This window comes from Lutjanus erythropterus, chromosome 15, assembly GCF_056507025.1.
Source record: "Lutjanus erythropterus isolate fLutEry1 chromosome 15, fLutEry1.hap2, whole genome shotgun sequence".
Classification (NCBI taxonomy): Eukaryota; Metazoa; Chordata; class Actinopteri; order Lutjaniformes; family Lutjanidae; genus Lutjanus; species Lutjanus erythropterus.
In genome coordinates, this window is record NC_139331.1 from 16,156,044 (window position 1) to 16,175,987 (window position 19,944).

At 37.3% G+C, this 19,944-nt stretch overlaps 2 protein-coding genes across 2 annotated transcripts; both read right to left on the reverse strand.

The window, feature by feature from the left end:
- Positions 1-1,305: 1,305 nt before the first annotated feature.
- Positions 1,306-7,434, reverse strand: fkbp6 (FKBP prolyl isomerase 6). Its single transcript, XM_084737463.1, has 9 exons — positions 7,164-7,434; positions 6,184-6,301; positions 5,987-6,076; positions 5,698-5,900; positions 4,688-4,807; positions 3,807-4,004; positions 3,307-3,416; positions 2,996-3,090; positions 1,306-1,613 (listed from the first exon to the last, which is right to left on the reverse strand). The coding sequence occupies exons 1-8, from the start codon at positions 7,230-7,232 to the stop codon at positions 3,018-3,020; spliced, it is 981 nt and encodes a 326-aa protein (XP_084593589.1). The 5' UTR covers positions 7,233-7,434; the 3' UTR covers positions 1,306-1,613; positions 2,996-3,017.
- A 2,012-nt stretch (positions 7,435-9,446) lies between these two features.
- Positions 9,447-18,421, reverse strand: tmem244 (transmembrane protein 244). Its single transcript, XM_084737436.1, has 6 exons — positions 18,298-18,421; positions 14,614-14,699; positions 14,438-14,514; positions 11,972-12,097; positions 10,961-11,005; positions 9,447-10,190 (listed from the first exon to the last, which is right to left on the reverse strand). The coding sequence occupies exons 1-6, from the start codon at positions 18,388-18,390 to the stop codon at positions 10,093-10,095; spliced, it is 525 nt and encodes a 174-aa protein (XP_084593562.1). The 5' UTR covers positions 18,391-18,421; the 3' UTR covers positions 9,447-10,092.
- Between the last annotated feature and the right edge of the window lie 1,523 nt (positions 18,422-19,944).

Below are 19,944 nucleotides of genomic sequence, written 5' to 3' on the forward strand. Positions count from 1 at the left end.
CAAAGAAGGTCAATCAGATTTTGCTGCACCCCCCCCCCCCTTCCTCCCACCACTCCATCCCAGTCTACCCACCTCCAATCCTGTAAATCTGTCCAGTTACTACTTATCAAATGTTGCCCTCTCACACAGTACAACAGACAGCATGATTTGGTGCACAAAGACAGAACAATTTGCTAGACAACCACAAACTAATGAAGGTTCATTACTACTTAAAGTAACTCTGGAAAACTCTAAATGAGTTAAATGTAAGACCTTTTTCAAACACTCTATTCATGTTAGAGATCGAACAGTTCATGTTTTATTTTTTAATGGTCAAATATTTCACACACTAGTTGTAGTTTTTCCTGCAAAAGCTTGCCTTCAATATTTCAACTTAGGTTTCACACTTTTATAAATCACTTTTAATTAAGTAAACAGATTACTATTCTAGAGGCAGACTGTTCAAGTACGCCCCCTAGTGTTTGTTTACTCACCCTTGAATCAAAATGCAAATAACATTTAAGCAGTTAACCTACTAGCACAGATTCTCTGAAAGTGGCACTATGGCTAAACAATTGACTGAAATTGCAATTGCAATGTTAGAGGGAATTGTAATTTTTTACATTATTATTGTCATTTTAATTGAAAAAAACATTAAAAATAGTGTGATTTTTGCAGGAATCTGCACCAAACAAATTTGTTTTCTTAGTTCTGTAGAATATGATGTGTAGGCCAGGACATATGGGGAGCACAATATCTAATTTAAAGTGGTATTTCAACATATACACATACAACAAATATTGTGCCTCCTGCAATTTGAAATTTGCTGTAGGCCATGTTGTAATTTTGATAAAAATTTTGACTAACTATTCAGCCCAGACTAGTACTGAATCAGACGTCGCTCTCAGTTGTGTTTTTTTCCACTCAACAATGTCAGATTTCCAACACTGGACAATAAAAACTGAAGTGAACTGCAACCACTTATTTTTAATACACTGATGAACTCCATAGCAAAAAAAGATCAAACTTTAAAGTCAGCATGTTTGTGACCATGTCTTATAACATTTCCTGTCCTTTGTCACCAATTGAATTTAGTGATTTACACTGACAATCAGTTTGGACAACAGAGGTCATTTATTTCACACTGAATCAACCCAAAAAATCAATTATGCATGAAGAGCAATCAAAGTCTCTTCTAAATGAAACCGTAGCTGAGTGTCAGTGATAATTTTTAGAAGAATAGAGCTCAGACCATGAAACTGAGTGCTGACAACAGTTCAAGAAAACTTGCTATTTCCAGTTTATCTACAACAAAGACAAGATATCTTAGAAGTGAAAAACATTTATTTTTATTATCACCACAAGAGTGATCAGACCCCCATCCACACATCTAACACTCCAGCAAACGGTTTATAAACAGGAAATAGCAACTTTATAGAAAAATGCAGCCTTTAAACAGAGACACAACTGTTGAGCTCCATTATAAACAAACATTTGAAGAATTTTAAAGAACTGACAAGATCTTTTAAAGGACATGAACAACACATCTGTATCTGTACACCTGTCCCTTCATAACATAAAACAGGCTTAACTTTGAGAATTTGCAGCGCTGGAGAGAAACTGTGGTCTTTACTCTGCAACACACAAACATTTTATTAATGAGATCAGTCTTTCTGAAAAGCTCAAACATAAGAAAGTTTATCATTAAAGTTTAATCTATTAAAGGATAACTTTATACACCCTATTTTTCCATGTTCTTGAGTCTTATAGGAGACTAATGATGACAACAGTTTTTAAAATTGGTCCAGTATTGAGTGAGATAGATACAGAAAATATTCTGGCTCTATAAACCTTTTCTCCTGCTGCTTCTCTGAAGACCAAAACGCACTGCAGGCTTCATCTCGCATCAGATAACTGTTCAGTACCATCAGGATTTATTATCAGAAAAGTTTTATATCAGTCAGCACTTCACACACGATCCCCCTCCCTCCTCTCTGCTGTCTCTCTCTCTCTAGATCTTCGTAGTTAAGATTAATCGACGGGGAGTAATTAAGTATTTAAAAGTACACAAATCACACACCACCGAAGTGTACAGTAATATTATGTTTCATGATCATAAAAAGTTTTTATATCAAGTCAGCGCATCTGTCCATATTCACATGTTCTCTCCCTCCCTTGCTCTCTGTTGCAGGTAGATTTTTTTAATCTGTTTTCAGGTGGAGCTAAAGCTCAATCAGCACTCGCTTCTCACGTCCATGCCTTTTTTATTCCATTTAACTCTCCCCAAACACGAACTGCGGCTGCAGATAAAAAAAAGCCCTGGTCCTCATTTGACGCTCCAAAATCAAAACAAGTCCGGAGTGCAAGCATCAAGTCAGTTTGACGCGCATCAAGATGCTTTCAGTGCATGTTCTGCCATTTAGAACAATGGGTCAGACGCCTTTAGTGCGTTTGGCCTTCATATCCAACCTCTCTCTTGCTCCACTCCTGATATTTTCACATCTAACATAGTGAATTAACGGTTTACTTCAACCATACCAGAGTTAACAATTGTTGGAAGAGGCTAAATACATTTTTGGTGAGTTTTATTTTGAATGAAGTGTACATTATGATGATAAAATGACTGTTTCTGCAAAGGGAGCCTGGATAGTTCTGCAAGAGCAATAAATCGGCTGCTTCTGGTTGAACAAAAATGATTTTACTCTTCAACAAAAAGCTCTCTCTCTGTAAGGATCCTTGTCATAATGTTGTCAGACACTCAGAATAACAATCTAAGCCTGCCAGTGGCAAAACAAGCACTTTTAGTGGACATAGTTTAATGGGTGCAACTGCCTACAAGAATTACATTGCAGCCCATTTCGCTGTGACTGTCTTGCTCAATACTGGCTGAGTATCAAATACTGAGGAAAAATAGGCTCCAGGTTAAAAAACACTGAAACTACTGGATGGATATTGATAACTCCCAGACTGATGAGAAAAGAGCAGACATTAAATCCACAGGAAGAGAATTTCTTACCTTTTTACTCATTTTTACGTCTTCACTTGCCCCTCTGGTCTCTGAACATCTTAGAGTACATTATTTTCTGCTTCTCCAAGCTGTCTTTGTAGCATCTGAAACATAAAAACATTTATGTATACACGAATATCTTCAGAGCGATTTGTGGCCAAAGGTTAGCTCTGCCATTTTAAACTATCATAAAATATCAAATATGCCGTATAACAAAGATGCATACTTTAAAGCCAAAATACAAATGAGAATATAAGCTCAGAAATCAATACAACCATACTGTTGTCTTTAAAATACGTCGACAAAAGTTACATTCTTACATTGCCACTTTCCTCAGCAGGTTGTTGATGTCACTGTCAAAGGGCTTCCTTGCTTGAGCAGTTATGAGGCAGTCCTGAGCGCTCTTGTACTCATGCAGCTCCAGATACGCCTGACAGAGATGACATCAGTCAGAATAATGGAGTAATTGTTATCTAGAGGGGACACAAGTGCCTATGGATCCCTAGTTATTCCTAGATCCCCCTTTACTTTGTAGCTCACAGTGTCTGACATTTAAAAAAGTGGTTAAATGTACCTTAAAAATGTGCTTGATTGATGTATTAATGTATAAAATTTGACAAAAATGTTCATTCATAATAACAAACATAATAAATTTCCCCATGGATTGAACATCTGTTGCGTTTGGTTCTGCCTGTGCTGTCGTCATCCCTATTTTTAACCTCCTTGGTGACTTTTTATGAAGAGACCCCACTTTTGTAAAGACCTCCAGGCATTTTTATCTGATGGTTGGGAAAACAACCGAACAAAAGGCCCGTCTGACCTGTGCGCAGCGGAAAAGAGCCTTTATGTTGGCAGAGTCAATCTCCAAGGCTTTGTTGCCATATTTGAGTGCTTCCTGCGGATCGTCCAGACGGAGCTCAGTGAGAGAAAGGTTCAAATAGAGAGGAAGCAGCGCTGTCCTGATGCTCTCCATCTCTGCGTCGCTCTCTGTTTCCCTGTTTCCCAGCACCATCACTGCCTGTCAGCCAAACATAGAATTCATTACTTCACCTTCATCAGTTGGGTTCAACATTTGTATTTTTTGCCGCTTGCGCAGTCGAGCAAGTGGGTAAGATCTACTTGCCCGAAGTCAATTCTACTTGCCACAGTACAAACTGTCTTATTTATTAGCAGTTATCTAATAACAACAATGACTAACATTAATTTTAATATTTAATGTAGTGCTGCAACTAATAATTATTTTAAATATTGATGAATCTTTTCCAGATTAATCGATCAATCATTTGGTCTGCAAAATGTCAGAAAGTCCAGGGTGATGTCTTTCTCGCTCAGTCCAAAACCCAAAGATATTCTGGTTAGCATGATAATAAACAGAGAAAAGCTCCATATCTGAGAGCCTGAAAACAGACTTTTCTGTCATTTCTGTGTGAAAAATTACATTAACAATTAATTGCTAATCAAAATACTTTTAATTCTTTTTTACCTCTTGTTTTGTCTCTTTGATTTACTAGCCCAGCATGGCATTTCATTTGCCCCAGGCAAGCAGGCAATCCTTACTGTTGAGCCGTGATCAGTATACATAAATTCATGTATATGTGTGTGCGTGTGTGTGTGTGTGTGTGTGTGTGTGAACATGGCACCTCATTAGTTAATAAAATAAAGAGCACTGTTTCTTTACCTTTAACAGTCTTCAAGATTTACCTCATTATAGTGATCTTTGGCGTTGTCATATCGGCTCTGCTTGAAGCAACGGTTGCCAAAGCTGCGAATTGTGTTGACAACTTCAAGAAGTGTGGCTAGAGGAACTGTGTTCTGCTCCTCCTGAGGACAGAACAGGTCAAAAGCTATGAAGCCGCCAACAACACAGACAGACATCCTGAAAAGGCAACTGCCTTACTTTGCCTATTACAAAAATTCTATTATAAAAAGAGAAAAGGGTTATAAACTATAAAGCATCAGCATAAAAGGATAGCTTTTAATGTGTATAATCATATATAATTGGCAATGCAAAAATAGCAGGATTCCTCTGTTGTCCATAACTGCAAGACTACAGATGCATGAATAAGTGGAAGAAAGTTTAAATCTCCTGTTAGACGTATTACATTAAAAAGCACTTGACGTCAAGTGGAAGCACAAACATTATGTTCAGAATTACATATTACTCACAATAAGTATGAAGTCAACTTGAGTGTGTAGTGCGATCCAGCTATATAGTATAAGAATTTTGTGTATACATGACACACTATGAGGTTATTGGACATACTCTATTCTACTACTCTACTTTGATCACATAATTCACTTCTAAAAACTTTTGAGACCAGAAATCAAGAGTGTAGATTTAGAATATTGGATGTTTCTTAAAAATTGACGGTGAATCAAAAAGTTGAAAAGCTCCATGAGCATCTGCGATGGCAGCCAGCCAATCAAAGTCTTTGATTGGCTGGCTGCCATCGCAGATGCTCATGGAGCAAAATCAAGAAACCAGAAAACAATCACATTGAGAAGCTGAAATCAGAGAATTTAGACATTGTTTCTCATAAAAAATAACACCAAACAATTAATCAATTATCAAAATAGTTACCAATAATAACTAATTTTATAGTCTGACTAATTGTTGCAACTCTAGTAGGAAGTATATCAGCATGTGGTTTCAAACACAGCCAATGTTTCATGAATTTTCTGACCTCTCGGTACAACAACATGGCACCTACCAGACTCAACTCAATGAAGTCGTCCACCTTTCCCGAGTCGAGGTAGTCAATGATATGAATCTCGTACAGAACCATGGCAGAGGGGGGAATGAACGGAGGACAACCCGTATCCCCGTATGCGTACTGGGGCTGGAAGAGGAAACGAGAGAACTCCCCTTTCTGCATGGTCAACATACCAACCTCCAGTCCGGCCAGCGTCAAATCTGTTCGAATCATTTCAAAAACTGTCACCTTTCTCTCAGGGAGAAAAGTTTTCCTGTGGGCAACAATGTCAGTGCTGATTACTGACCTCTCCCTAACTTCATCATCCGAGGGTACTTCAAGTTTGTGTTTGTTTCAAAAGGCTGGTTGGAATATTCCAGGAAGGCAGAGTAATGCACTTATAGAAAAAAGAGAATATGTTACAGCTATGTCAGAAGATAAAAATCATTTGGCAAATAAAAACTGTGTCAGGAGATTTTAGAACAAAACTGCACTTGTAAATACTCAGTACTGAAGCATTTTGTGGGATAAGTGGGCCCTCTCCAGGTTGGACCACCTCTTTCAGGATCCCTCCGTCTCCCAGGACATCATTCATCTGGTGGCGAAGACGATCAAACGGACTCTAAAAATGACAAGCGAAACCCTGAAATAACTCCACACTGTTTTCACAATCAACTCAATTTATGTGCAAAAGCAATAATCAGCACATTAGCTATTAGTGTATGTCTACTGTTACACTGAATTATTAATGATAATTATTGACATTTTCAAATTTTCATCAAAATATTGAAATCTCAATATAGCCCCTTGCAATATCCATCACAGGGGCTGCAATTTATTGATAAGGGTAAAATATGCGAAAGCGTACCACTATAAATGAAGCATAGTGGTGCCCCACAAATCATATTCTACAGATGTTACATTACTCAAATGTTTTGTTTTGTCCACAAATCAAAGATATGCAGTTTAATGTCAGAGAAGAGTAAAGGAATCAGAAAATAATCACATTAGTGAGGCTGAAATCAGAAAAAAAAGACTCAAAATGATTAATCAACTATTGCTGGCAATTAATTAAATAATCTATTAATCATTGCAGCTCTACCTATTTATATCTGCTGATAATGGTTTCTTACTTATATTAAATTCAGTTCTTCAGGTCTAACTTCAATAGATGAGTTAAACTTGTAACAGGTATGGTCATATTTAAGCCTCACTTACATAAATGCAGTGAACAGACATATTTGTTATTGACAACAAAACTTATTAGCTGCTGCTGCTTATTAGCTTAAAGAGTAACTTTACTGACCTCGGCTGAACTGTTCCAGCTGAAGTCTTGTGAATTTTAAACATCACTGTCATAACTTTCTCTCCTGTTCAGTCAAAATGACTTTATCTCCTCAACACCGACACAAACATCAACTAATTAGCAGTTAGCCAGTTAGCTAACGTTAGCCACGCTGAGCCGCCTCGACCAGTAAACTTACCGGAGTCCTCCGGTGGTCCTCCGCGTTTATTAACATCCGGATACTGGGCACTAACCCGTTTCCTGACATTTAGCTGGTGGGTAACGTTAACCGAGTTTATTTAGCCAAATAAACAGGTAACACTTAGCTTGATGGACACTAAAAGTGGTTTTCACCTTTGTTTTGGCGCTCAGGGTCACTCAATTGAGAGTCATGTGACCACGATAAACAATGAGGCTGAACTAAGGACTGCACCGAGGTCCAAACACTGACTACTACCGCTATCATCATCATCATCAGCATCATCATCATCATCAGCAGCAGCAGCATCATCATCATCAACATCAAATTAAGTGCAGGATTTCCCCCAGTGTTAATGATAAAAACTCACAATGAGGATATAAAACCGTCAGAATTAGGAGATAAAAAGTTAAAATTATTAGATAAAACAAAAAAAATCGAAATTAGAAGATAAAAAGTCAACACCTTGAGATATAAAGTTTAAAATTATTAAATGAAAGTTCTATTATGATTCAGACTTTTTATCTCATAATTTCTACATTTTCTATCATTTCAACATTATCTCATAATTATGACTTTTTATTTCATAATTCTGACCTTTTTACCTGATAAGTATGACTTTCCATTGGGATATTTTTTCTTTCACAGGTGGAAATTGGCTTCCATAACTTGCTGTATGCTACACATGCTGGTCTGTCTCTAAACTCTCGTCTTACACATATCTGTGACATATCTATCTAAATGATATCTAAATGGTTATTTTGAAATGTCATACAATATGCTTTTTTTCATTATTTACATGTGACAAAGGTGTGACATAAATGGTAAGACGTCAAAGAATATTAAAAGAAAAACATGAGGCATGAGAATAAATTGAATTTTTAAAGGGGGTTAATAAAAAATAGGGAGGAAACAGAAAAAAGATAAACATGTCGATATCAAGAGAAAACAGGTGTGATGTGCAAATTATGGAGGATTGGACTGATATGAAAAACTGGAATATGTGTCTCTCATAAAGGAATGGTGTATTGAGTGCGTTGATATGAGGTGTGAGGAGGGCAGTGTATGACAATGAAAATATTGGAATATGAGCTGTTCTACATAATAAAAGGAGAAAAGCACTGACAGTGAAAATAACAACTATTATTATCATTGTGATGACTGTTGCAACCATACTACCATCTCTATTGTTACCGTATAATAATGATAGTGATTACAGCTGCAGCAGTGTGAGGTGGAAGCTGAGGGGCCTCCACACAGAGAGTCAGTGCAGGCAGCAAACAGCAGAGGGAGCTACAGATGAGGGTCAGATCTGGCTTTCTCTTTGGCTTTTCAATGTGGGTCCAAGCAGCATTGCTCGCTTCAGACCTCTGTTGTTTTTGTTCTGATTATTCTTTTTCTTTCTTTCTTATTTTTCTCTGATAAAAGTGTTTGTACAGCAACAACATGAAGGACGAAAATTCACCAAAAATGGGCATCTTAAACCATTTAGCCCGTCATCCTGAGAATGAGTCAGCATCATCTACAGACTTTTCTGATCTAAAGTTATAAAAAGGAATTTTGATTTGTCGGTCTGTTTGTATTTAATGAGCCAGTCAATTTTTTTTTATCAAAATAGCTAATTTTCAAAAATTTGTAATAGTTCATGAACGCATTAAGATATCAATACGAAAATCAAAACATATGTTCAGGAGTCTTTACTAAGCTAACATACTATAAAGGGCATTGCATTTTATCAGTGGGGGGCACCACAAATCTGAAAAGTTTGTATCTCATAATTGGCTGCATGAATTTGTATGAAAATCGGTTTGCATGATCTCAGGTCATGACTAGGTCGATGCATGGATTTTGGTAATAACAGATTAAAGTGGGTGTGACTTATTACAGTAAATCAAAATATATAAACATTTCACAATCCAACCTTCAAAAAATCAGGTGTACGTTCTACAGAACTGACATTTCTTCACCACATTTACTGAATTGTGACAAAATTGTGTCTCACTGCAATCTGTGTTGCAATCGATCAAGTCTTCATTCAAATGTGACAAAAAGTTCAAATGAGTGAGTCTGCAGTGATATTTGATATCTTGCTGTAATTTGTTCTGTATGCACATTGTTTTCCTTTTTACTCAAGGTTCATATTCCTATATGCTGAAGTTTGACGTCTTATCAATACTTGATTCTTACAAGTATCCGAGTGCTACTTTAGCCATGCTCTTCTAGTTTCACACCTGGAGTCAACACACTGCCACACACATGCATGCAGGCACATACACAACAATATTTTTGCTGACAGTATTTAATGTAAATTCAGATTAAACTAATATGTGCAACCATCAAAATAATTTGCATGGACATTATGCATCATGAAGCTCCAAATGATGTCGATTTTCTCTCTTCAAGCACATTTTTGTCACCTTATGCACACATATGGTTTGATTTCTTCTTCTTCCTCTTCTTACAGTCTGCACAGGTAATAATTTTCTTTATTGGAAAACTACACTGCATGGTCTGCTACAAATACAACTATAACACTAACATTACAACTGAAATATTGCTGACTTAAATCACCATTACAGAAATATCAGTCAGTAGATTTCTTTTTAATCATATTTAGCAGCTGTAAATCCAGCTTTTACAGGTGTCATCTTTTCTACATTTAGCTTATTATGTGGCTTTTGTAAAGAAACAATATAAAACAATATTTAAACTGTACAGAATAGGTTTTAAAAAATGTTAAATAGGCAAAGTTGGACCATTTGTACAAGGAGGGATCTGACTATTAACTAATCAACAAAGTTATAGTACATTCTTGATAGACATACAGTATCAATGTTACCGTGAACCTAGCAGTATAATCTTGCATTAGGAACTATCCAGACCTGAGATTAACCAGCAAGCCAGTTAAAAGCTTTCCCCGTTGTGTTCATTAGAAGTTCTGTAGTTCGGCTGGATAAACAAAGTTGCTTCTGAAGAGTTTATAGGCCAGGAGCTGACCTCCAAATATCATCATCACCAGACCCGAACCTGCAGAGAGACAAATTCAATAAATAACAACAAAAAAAAGATCAATCAAGGGGAAGTTTGGAGGCCAGCAGCTGTCCTTAAAGAGCCTGAATCTGAAGGGATGTAGGAAGTGAGTTATATTGAGCCTGGGAACAGGAAAACAAAACATCATGGCCAGATAATGAGAGAGAGAGACAGAGGGAAACAGAGACATGGAGGGATACACTGTAGAAATAAACTGTTTGTTTTAACTTAGATTTTACAAGTTGAGGTCATTTTTGTAATGTAATGAAACAAATAGACTTTTCTGGTCAAATACACTTGATATTAATTCAGTTGTGCGTAAAACAAACTTCAATAAGCTTCTTTATTAAGTTGAACAGCTCTTCAGTCACACTGATGAACTTAAACAAATTTGATTCCATTTGGATTTTCTCAGTTTGAAAAATGAACTGTAAATTCAAGCGCAAGTTTTAAATATATATGTTTTTTAAACTACAAAAATAAGGTTCTCAGGAGAATTTTAACCCTCACACAGTGCATGCTGGGACATCTGCTAACATGCTGATCATGTTTTCAACTCATCGTTTCTAATCAAAAGATTTGAAGTTAGAAAACTTGAGGAGAACTCATGTTTATAAATTCTGAAAATAAATCCTAGAAATTAAAGTTTAATTAACTTGAATAAATAAAACTTGTATATTTAAGTTGGGTTAAAGAGAAAAGATTAATTGATTCCACTAAATTCTTATATGATGTTTTACACTGTAGAAAGAAAATAGAGATCTTACCCAGAGCTACCCACCAGTGCTCAGCTGAAGGGAAGTCTGACATCACTGTAGAAACATGGAAACTGTGTGTAAAATGTAAAGAAAAACTTCCTGTACATAAAATACACTGCACATACTCACTATACTTATTATTACTCAAATGAAACATGTAGGAAAAAGGATGCACGTTTGCTGTGTTTGGGCTTGAAATGTGGTCCAGGCCTTTGCAATTAAACAACAATAGTTATCTTAAATAAACACTTCATCAATAACAGTAAGAAAATTATTTAATAGAATGTTCAATACTTTTACTCAAATGCATTAAATGCAAACATCCATGAAAACACATTGTGATTTCAAGGCAACTGCATTCAGTAGATTTCTGAGAATCAAACACAAGTTCTTAAATTTTAGCTTAAGTAAACAAAGTTTTGCCGGCCTATACTGTTTTGTTTAAATAATTTACTTTTCTTTTTTAGATAAAGTTGAATCTTTGAGTCACTTTCACTTCCATGAGTTTACTTGACAATTTTTGAAATACAAATTTTGGGGGTTTCTAAAACTCAAAAATTCAAATTTATCCAAAAAATAAAAGGAAATTGTTTCAACTAAACAACTAAACTAATTTTCAAAACTTATGAGATTGAGTTGGGCTCAAAACTCAATCTATACTGTAAGTTGCCTTGAAACAACCTCAACATTTTCAAAGTTTAGTGTCTGTTTTTGAAATGAAACTTTATATCGTGATACATTTTTCAGCTGTACCACCCAGCTTAATGTTGGTCCTTTAAATTCTAAAATACGAAACAGACACACAAGTTGACACTGTGTGTGTGTGTGTGTGTGTGTGTCTGTGTGTGTGTGTGTGTGTGTGTGTGTGTGTGTGTGTGTGTGCGCGCGCGTGTGTGTGTGTGTGTGCGCTTGTGCATCTTTGAACTACAGCTACTTTTTCCAGTTACACAATATCCAGGCCTCCAATCCTATCAGCTGTTCCGCTCTATTGATCCACTTTGTGTGGGTTTGAGTGTTTACCTGCTACAGTCATGGCGACATGCAGCAGTGTGACAGTTATGGCGTAATCCCAAACCCACTCCTCTACGATCCAGGCGAACACCAGCCCTCCCAAAAGATACGTCACTTCTGTGGAAATTACACCAACTGGAGGGAGAAAGAGAGAAAACAGCACATGATATTCTGCCTTATCCTTTTCTTTCTTTTTTTGTTTTGAATATTCTTTATTCTGTGCAGTATAGTAGAAAGCAACACAGACACAATAAATGTCATGAAACTGTCCTTTCCAGACTGTTGTGTTTGTTCCTGTCATTGTTTAATAGATTTAAAGGTCTGATCTTAATGACTCCAATATAAAACCCTAACACTAACACTAACTATTGTTTATGACTTCAAATATTGATCAAATATTATTCATTAGTTTCTTCCCTCATTTGAATTAGTAGGAGAAGCGTGTTACTAGCTATCATGGTGCATTAATGGTGGCTACAGTCTTTTAAAGCATCACAGTAAGCTGTATGAGTGTGAAAGTGAGTCAATATGCATGATTCCAGGACCCTGATACTGAAGCAGCTAAACAGAATTCAGCCATAATTAAATTTATACTTAACACACATGCTTTTCGTACAGTGACATGTCAAAATGTTGTCTGTGAAAAAATGCCTTAAGACGGGGCAGCCATATTCATATAAAGTAGTACATAGGGTAACCACAGGTGTTAAGAGGGATACTAATTATGGGCCAATTCCATTTAGTGCAGCAGAGCCTTTCCAGTGAGCTAACACACACATAGCAGCACCCCCACTCTGTTTATCCTGAATGGACCTGAACCTTAATTAGTATCACTGGCAGCACGTGTGTTTTCTAGGAATAGGTACTTTAAACCTTTAAGACACATTTGTCAAACTCAAGGCTGGAACCTAATTTTATATGGCCTGAGTTTATACAGAATAAAATCTTGAAAAATAATTCAAGGAAAAGAAAAAGAAAAGAATTCTTTATTGCTTTGCAGAAGTACAGTGTTCATAAACTACATGTCCTACATGGTATCCCTAGTTCATTATCCATGCACTGAAGCCACTAGATATCAGTATGCTAGATGGCATCTCAATATAATACAGCTGTTTCCTGCAGTGGTACTCTGGCTGAGTGGTTAACTATTAAGTTTAATAACAGCCTAGCTTAAGTTCAAAATTTAATTTTTAAGCAAACATACATTTTGGATTTTAAACCTTGTTTATAGGTTATGTAAACTGAAATTATTATTGTTATTTTGACTTTAGTATTAGATATTAATTATTAAGTTATTACTTATACTAATACTGATACTGATAATTGAAAGCAGAAGTAATAATATAATATGATAACATGAAGAAATATTTATAGTCTTATATCACAACTGGCCTTTCGAGGACAGCTATAATACTGACGTGGCCCAGGATGAAATTGAGTTTGACACCACTGCTTTAAGATACTGAGAGAAATAATCCCGTACCAAGCAGCACTGAAATTTCTCCAGTTACATAATAGCTACATTTGACCCTTTTTGCACCCGGATCTAGAATAAAATGACTATTTTTGTTCACAGCCAGTCACCACAAACATTCTTCGATTTAATGTGGCATGTGATTGGCCAACTACTGTGGCAGCTACAACCCCATACAGTCTGAGGTGTTTACTCTACTATTTCATGTCAAAATGGCTGCCGTGAAAAGGGTCAATAAGGACAGAGACAATGTAAAAATACTGTGTTTAAAGTCATATGTAATTTTCAGAAAAATGCACTTAAATAATCAAATGTAGAAAGTAGTCATGATGCAGAAGAACGGCCCTCAGTGATAATCCACATTATATAATTGGATTACTATTACTGATGGATTAACATGTAAGCAGCTTTTTTTTATGTTGTTGCTGGTGGAGCTGAAGCTACTATTACTTTAGTTTAATCTATCACAGTGCTTAATAATTCAGAACTTGATGACTATTACACCTTATGTAAGATATAAATCTATGCAGTAACAAAACTGTCAAAAAAAATGTCCAGTGTGTAAGATTTAGGGTGATCTATTGGCCGAATATGGCAGAAATGGAATATAATAATGAAAAGTATGTTTTAATTAGTGTAAACTCACCTGAAATACAAATTGTTGTGTTCATGTTACATTAAAATGAGCTGTTTATATCTACAGTGGGCTCAGGTCCTCTTCCAAGGAGGCCGTCTCTAGAGTAGCCTTGAATGGACAAACCAAACACTGGCTCTGGACACAGCCTTCCATGTTTTTTTTTTGTTTGTTTTGCAAGTTTCACCACCACTTTAGGTCCTCCTACATGCTTGGAAGGGGAAGGTGAGGCAAGGCATTTGCTATCCACAAGCTCACCACTTGATGCCACTAAAACCTACACACTGGTCCTTTATTGTAGAAAAAAATGTACCTAAGTACAGTATCTAAGTAATGTACTTGGTTACATGCCACCTATGCTACTCACCCAGGTATTTGGGGTTCTGCCATGATGGTTGTGTCGTGTAGTCAAATGGAGCCAACAAGCTGTTGATCTCATGAACCCTAGAAACACAATGGAGGACGATGAACAATGTGCACAAACAGTAAGAGTCCCCTTCAATATTTATTTATTCCGTTTGACATTTGTATTTGTGTGTGTACCTGAGCAGGCCGATGCAGAGACTGACCACGATGTAGTAGAGGGAGTAGAAGCACACCATGCACATCAACAGATTCTGCAGTACAACCTGCGGAGAAGACGAAACAGTTACATCACACCTGCTGACTAATAAAACCCTGTGGGGGAGAGGGTTTTAATTTCATTGAAATCCTGCTGTGGTTTTGAAACCAGCGGGAAGAGATTTTCTTTCTGAGCGAGCATGAGCAGCAGACAGTGTCTGATCTGTAATTTTAATCACTGGTATTGAATAATACTGGACCTATATTCTACTAATGTATCTTCCTGACAGCATGTTTACATAGTTATTTCATTTTTCCTTCATTTAACTGCTGGAAAAAGCTGAAATTACAACCCCGGGTGAGGTTAAACACCAAAATCAATTACGTATATGAGAGCCATTAATCAATAAGTGGATGAAATTCCAGGCCTTTTAGCTTTTGAAACCTCTTCCATCGACCATCTGCGGCTGTTTGCTTCAAATAAACAAAGTAATAACAGAGAAACAGAGCAAACAAGACTATAAATACCAAGAGAAACATAAACCTTAATGTCTGTGACTTTAATATGAGCAGAAAGCTCTACATGTGGAGATATTTACTAGCAAATATCATCATTATTTGATGCCCTGTGTGCATCTCAAAGCTAACAGAAACCCTCTGTTCCTCTCCTCCGTGTTCGCCTCTCCTTCATGACCCAGAAAGCTGACATGACAGCAGATAGCAGCCCACGTCTGTCGCCTGCTTGCTCACGTCTCCTTTCACAGATGATTAACTGCAGCTCTTACAGGAAATGGTTACGCGACGCCTTCGGAGCAGAGATAAAAGACCTTTCCTCAAAGCTGACATTTCAGCTTGTCCAAACACAGGTGTAACTAATTACATTAATAATGGGCTGACTTCCAGTTAGGTGTGCCGCTGCCAGGCTCCTGCATGCTGGCTCACTGGCTTACTTTACACACCTTAATGGAACGGAGCCATCGTTAATCTTATTAGTTACACCTGTGTATGTGCTTTTCCTGCTCTTACAAGTCAAACGTCTGCTGTGATCCAGACCACAGATAAGACCAAGAGCAACTTTCACTACACTGACTGTTCAGAACAGTGGTAGAAGAAGTACTCAGATCCATTGGAATAAAAGTAAAAGTTATAATAAAACCATGTGAAGATACTTGATTACAAGTAAAAGTCCTGCATTCAAAATCTTACTTAAGTAAAGACTAAGACTAAACAAAACTATTAGCAGTAAAATAAGTATAAAACTGACGTATTACTGAATGTAGAGGAATAGAAGGATAAAGTGGCACATAATGGAAATACAGTGCTCCTGTAACAAAGAGTTGCTCCTCCAAGGGTCTACAAAAATCAAAATGATATGGTGCTGACACCATGTCACTAAAGCAAATAGGCCTATCAATCATGTTATTTTATGTAGGTTTTTTGTGCACTATTACTTCATATGCTGAGCTAAAAATGTTGAAAGTTTGAACAATGTCACTCTCTTTAGGCTCTTTTGTCCTGGGTCAAAGTGAATTCCTCTGACAAAACAACAGGCCCAAGCCTGGCCCCTCAGCAAAACTGGTGTAGAACTGATGATCAGGTCACCGTGTTGTTCCAGACTGAAACTGCTGTTATAATGAATTGCCATCAAATTTGGCACAGAGTCACTTATGCTCCCTGGGGATTGAAAAAAACACCCAGCAAAGTGAGTGCAATTTTTTAAGTGCTAATCAAAAGATGCTAGCATGCTAAACACACTAAACTAAGCTGAACATGGTAAACACACCCACTGAATATCAGCATGTTAACAGTGCTCCAGTACGAGTTCCCACTATTATTCAGAAAATGAGAATATTCTGAATTTGATACGGGTCAGATAAATACCATATTATGTTTGGATATTCTAAATCAGGCCATAACCTTACTTTGTGGGATACACCAGTATTATTCAGGTGATAGGAGCATTATGTTCAGAATATGCATCTCAGCTGGGGCTTTTACCACAGTGTACTGGGCTGGGATAGAGATGCAAGCACAAAAGAAAATATCACATTCCTGGTCAGAAGGAGAGACACGCCTACTTTTAAACATTGTGAAATACTTGGATATCAGCATGTTTTTGGGTATGCACAAAGATTGCAATGTCAACCTTTTAAAGAAGATGGTTGAACGAATGAGAGAAGAACCACATTCAAACGTCGAACAAGTCTACCACTGGTGCAAAGATGCAAAATGCATCAAGTGCCTCAAGCAGAAATTTCACTTTTCCATAACCAGAGTATGCATGGCTGCACGTAAATGGATATTTTAGTAGAAGAATTTATTATTCATGTAAACAGCCTAGTAGGAATATTGACTTTAGGAATAAGTGCAAGAACTGGAATATTTGTGCATATAAATATAATCACTGTCATTGTGAGCAAAGCGCCACTGTGCCTAAGAAAGCAAATAGTGTGGTCTTGATAGATGACTTAATCAAATCATCAAATAATGAAGCTACAGTGAAAGTTGAGGACTAGACTTTTCCATGTCTTGCCTGTAGTTTATCTTCTTACTCTCCTTCCTCTCACACATGCTCACTCTGCCTGCTGTCACTGTTTGGGGCTGTCAGTTGTGTATCAGCTGTTCTATCAGCTGTTCACCTCTATCCAATAGCATGGCAACACTCCCTCATCGTTAGCCTATCATCCTGCTGCTGTCTTTTTAAATCTGTTTCCCTCTCTGCCTGTAGTCCTTCCTGCCACTGGTTTGTGCACCCGTCCACCGCCCATGTAATCTCCATGTAGAGTCTAACGGCAAAAAGTCTTTTGTCAAGTGAATCATCACATATCATTTGTATAATAAAATTTATTTTAACTTATTCACTTGTCTCTCCTGGTTGAAACTGTTTCAGCACTAATGACTATAACATTTAATTTGGAGAGTTATTATTGGGATAACATCATCATTAACAAACTTGCTGAGGTGCATTAACTGCCTTAGTTTCATCCTTCTGTACATCTTTGTTGCTTCACCAGGTTACGGCTACGCAGCTATGAGAAATGTAGTGAGAAAAGTACATAAAAGTATTGAGGTTGTATCATGAGGCTGCAAATATTAATGATACATTTTTAGAATTAATGAAATCAAGGCCTATATTTAATTTTGTTGTGGCCCACCTAATCCCACCTACTGTGTAATCTGCGTCCCCCTGTTCAGACAGCCATGAGGATGTGGGTGTGTCTGGAGGCAGGAGTGTGGCAGAGCTTATGCTAATACCCTCAGAGACAGCTAAACACCTTGGCTAGCTCCTGCTTTGTTTGTCACTTCCAGAATAAACTGCTCTACAAACCAGCTTTGAGACTTTAAATGCCACCCTCGAGCCTGATGAGTTTTGGTTGACGAGTCAAAAGCATGCTTAAAATAAGTAAACAAGAGTCTAATTAAACAGCAATGAGAGTCAATTTATGGGAAGAAACTGTCTGGATAACTCAATATGAAATTAAATGTAGCAAATAAAAACAACCAAAACAATAAAACTGGAATAAAAATCTAATTAATGAAAACACTTGTTATGAGTACCAATTAGCTCAATTAGAGATATTGATTAACACCTCGCTGAGCACTGAGGCTCCAGTACCTCAAAGTCTCTATTCTAGCACAGTCTTTCACATCTTGCAGCATCCTTACCCAGGTGTCACTGGGTGTAGTCTTGAGGGAGATGGGTCCATGGCGCTTTATGAGTGTGACTCCACAACAGCGACAGCAGTAGTCCAACAACATGAATGGCTGCTGGTCTAAATGAGAGAATCTAGGCTACATGTGAGCATTTGTGTGTGTGAGAGCATGTCGTGGGGTGGAGGAGGAGGAAGAGGAGGAGGAGGAGAAGGGCTGGATTAGAAGAAATGGGATTACTACAGTTAAGAAGTCTGAGTAAATCCCAAAAGGGATAAAGGTGAACATATAGTATACTGTACACACACACACACACACACACACACACACACACACACACACACACACACACACACACACACACACACACACACCCCAAAGAAGGAAGTGGGCTTTGAGACTTTGTCCTGATTTTGTAGCTTTTTGTTTTTCTACCATCCTCTTTATTATTCCTTCCTTATTTCAGTTCTCCTATAGACCTATCAAAGCAACTATTCTGACATGAAATATTCGGATAAATACCGGTGTTTCCAGTGATACTACTTAAGGTCTTGTTCCATTTAGAGCCTTAGTATGCCAACATGCACAACAGCATTACCCTGACTCTGACTGACTTGAATGGAAATATTTAATATCAGTATGGCTGATGTGAAAAGGTCTGTGGTGCCCGTCTTGTTTTCTTCCTTCCTTCCTTCCTTCTCCCACTTCAAATAAACTTTCAAAACAAAAATATAAAGCAGAAAAATACATAGGTATAAAGTTGCACCCAACCGATATATCACCTGACCAATATTGGCCTATCACAACTAGATTTGTGTGTATTGCTATCAGCATATATGCTGTCCAATATTCACTGATATGAAAACGTTTTTAAAAACAAAAATTTAGTGAAGATTGTTGTCATTTGCTGCTTTCTAGGCAGCATTTTATGTATATTTGCATATATTTTTATATATCCTTTTCCTTAATTCAGGTTTATTGCTCTATTGGTGTTTTTTTTATTTATGATTATTAAAAATCATTCTCAAAGTTTACTGTTCAGTACCTTAATATCATTTTGGACAATGATGTTTATTGTTATACTGTAAAATATCCTGCCTTCATATCTGACAATCACGATCTTGTCTGGCAGTTCTTAAACTGAACACTAGGTGGTAGCAAAGCTGCACTCGCACAGACAGAACATAATCACCGGTGAAAAACCAACACAAGAACAAGAGATGAAAAGAGCCACATGCACAGGACTGGCAGCAGCAGATAAGGTGCTTCCTGGTACACCATTCATCCATATGTATACATTTCTGATAATGGTGCCATAAATCATTTTACTTCATGTTATATTTAACTTTGAAAACAGATCAGAGAAGGAGCATCTGTTCATCCGTCACCTGCTCCTGAAAAGACAGATAAGAAAGAGGAGCAGAGGCAGAGGTGGATGCAGAAATGACGACAGTTCAACATCCCTCCAGAAATAGCTGAAGGAACTCAATTCTTCAGCGTCACAGCCTACGTATTTCTCTGTGTAAAGCACTTGCACGTGCGCCTTTGTGTGAGTGTGGTGTTGACTTGGCTGCCACGGTAACCTGCATCATTGTAACCATAGTGATGGAGAACAGGGGAGTGGGAGGGGGGCGCATGTAGAGCAAGGTAGGCGTCATAACT

Coding starts and splice junctions, on each gene's coding strand:
- fkbp6 (XM_084737463.1), bottom strand. CDS start 7,232: ATGTCAGGAAACGGGTTAGTGCCCAGTATCCGGATGTTAATAAACGCG. Junction 4,005..4,687: donor CCAAAGATCACTATAATGAG/GTAAATCTTGAA, acceptor TTTGGCTGACAG/GCAGTGATGGTGCTGGGAAA. Junction 3,417..3,806: donor CTCTTTTCCGCTGCGCACAG/GTCAGACGGGCC, acceptor CATCTCTGTCAG/GCGTATCTGGAGCTGCATGA.
- tmem244 (XM_084737436.1), bottom strand. CDS start 18,390: ATGTTGTTGGACTACTGCTGTCGCTGTTGTGGAGTCACACTCATAAAG. Junction 14,700..18,297: donor CTACACCCAGTGACACCTGG/GTAAGGATGCTG, acceptor TCTTCTCCGCAG/GTTGTACTGCAGAATCTGTT. Junction 14,515..14,613: donor CTCTGCATCGGCCTGCTCAG/GTACACACACAA, acceptor TTGTGTTTCTAG/GGTTCATGAGATCAACAGCT.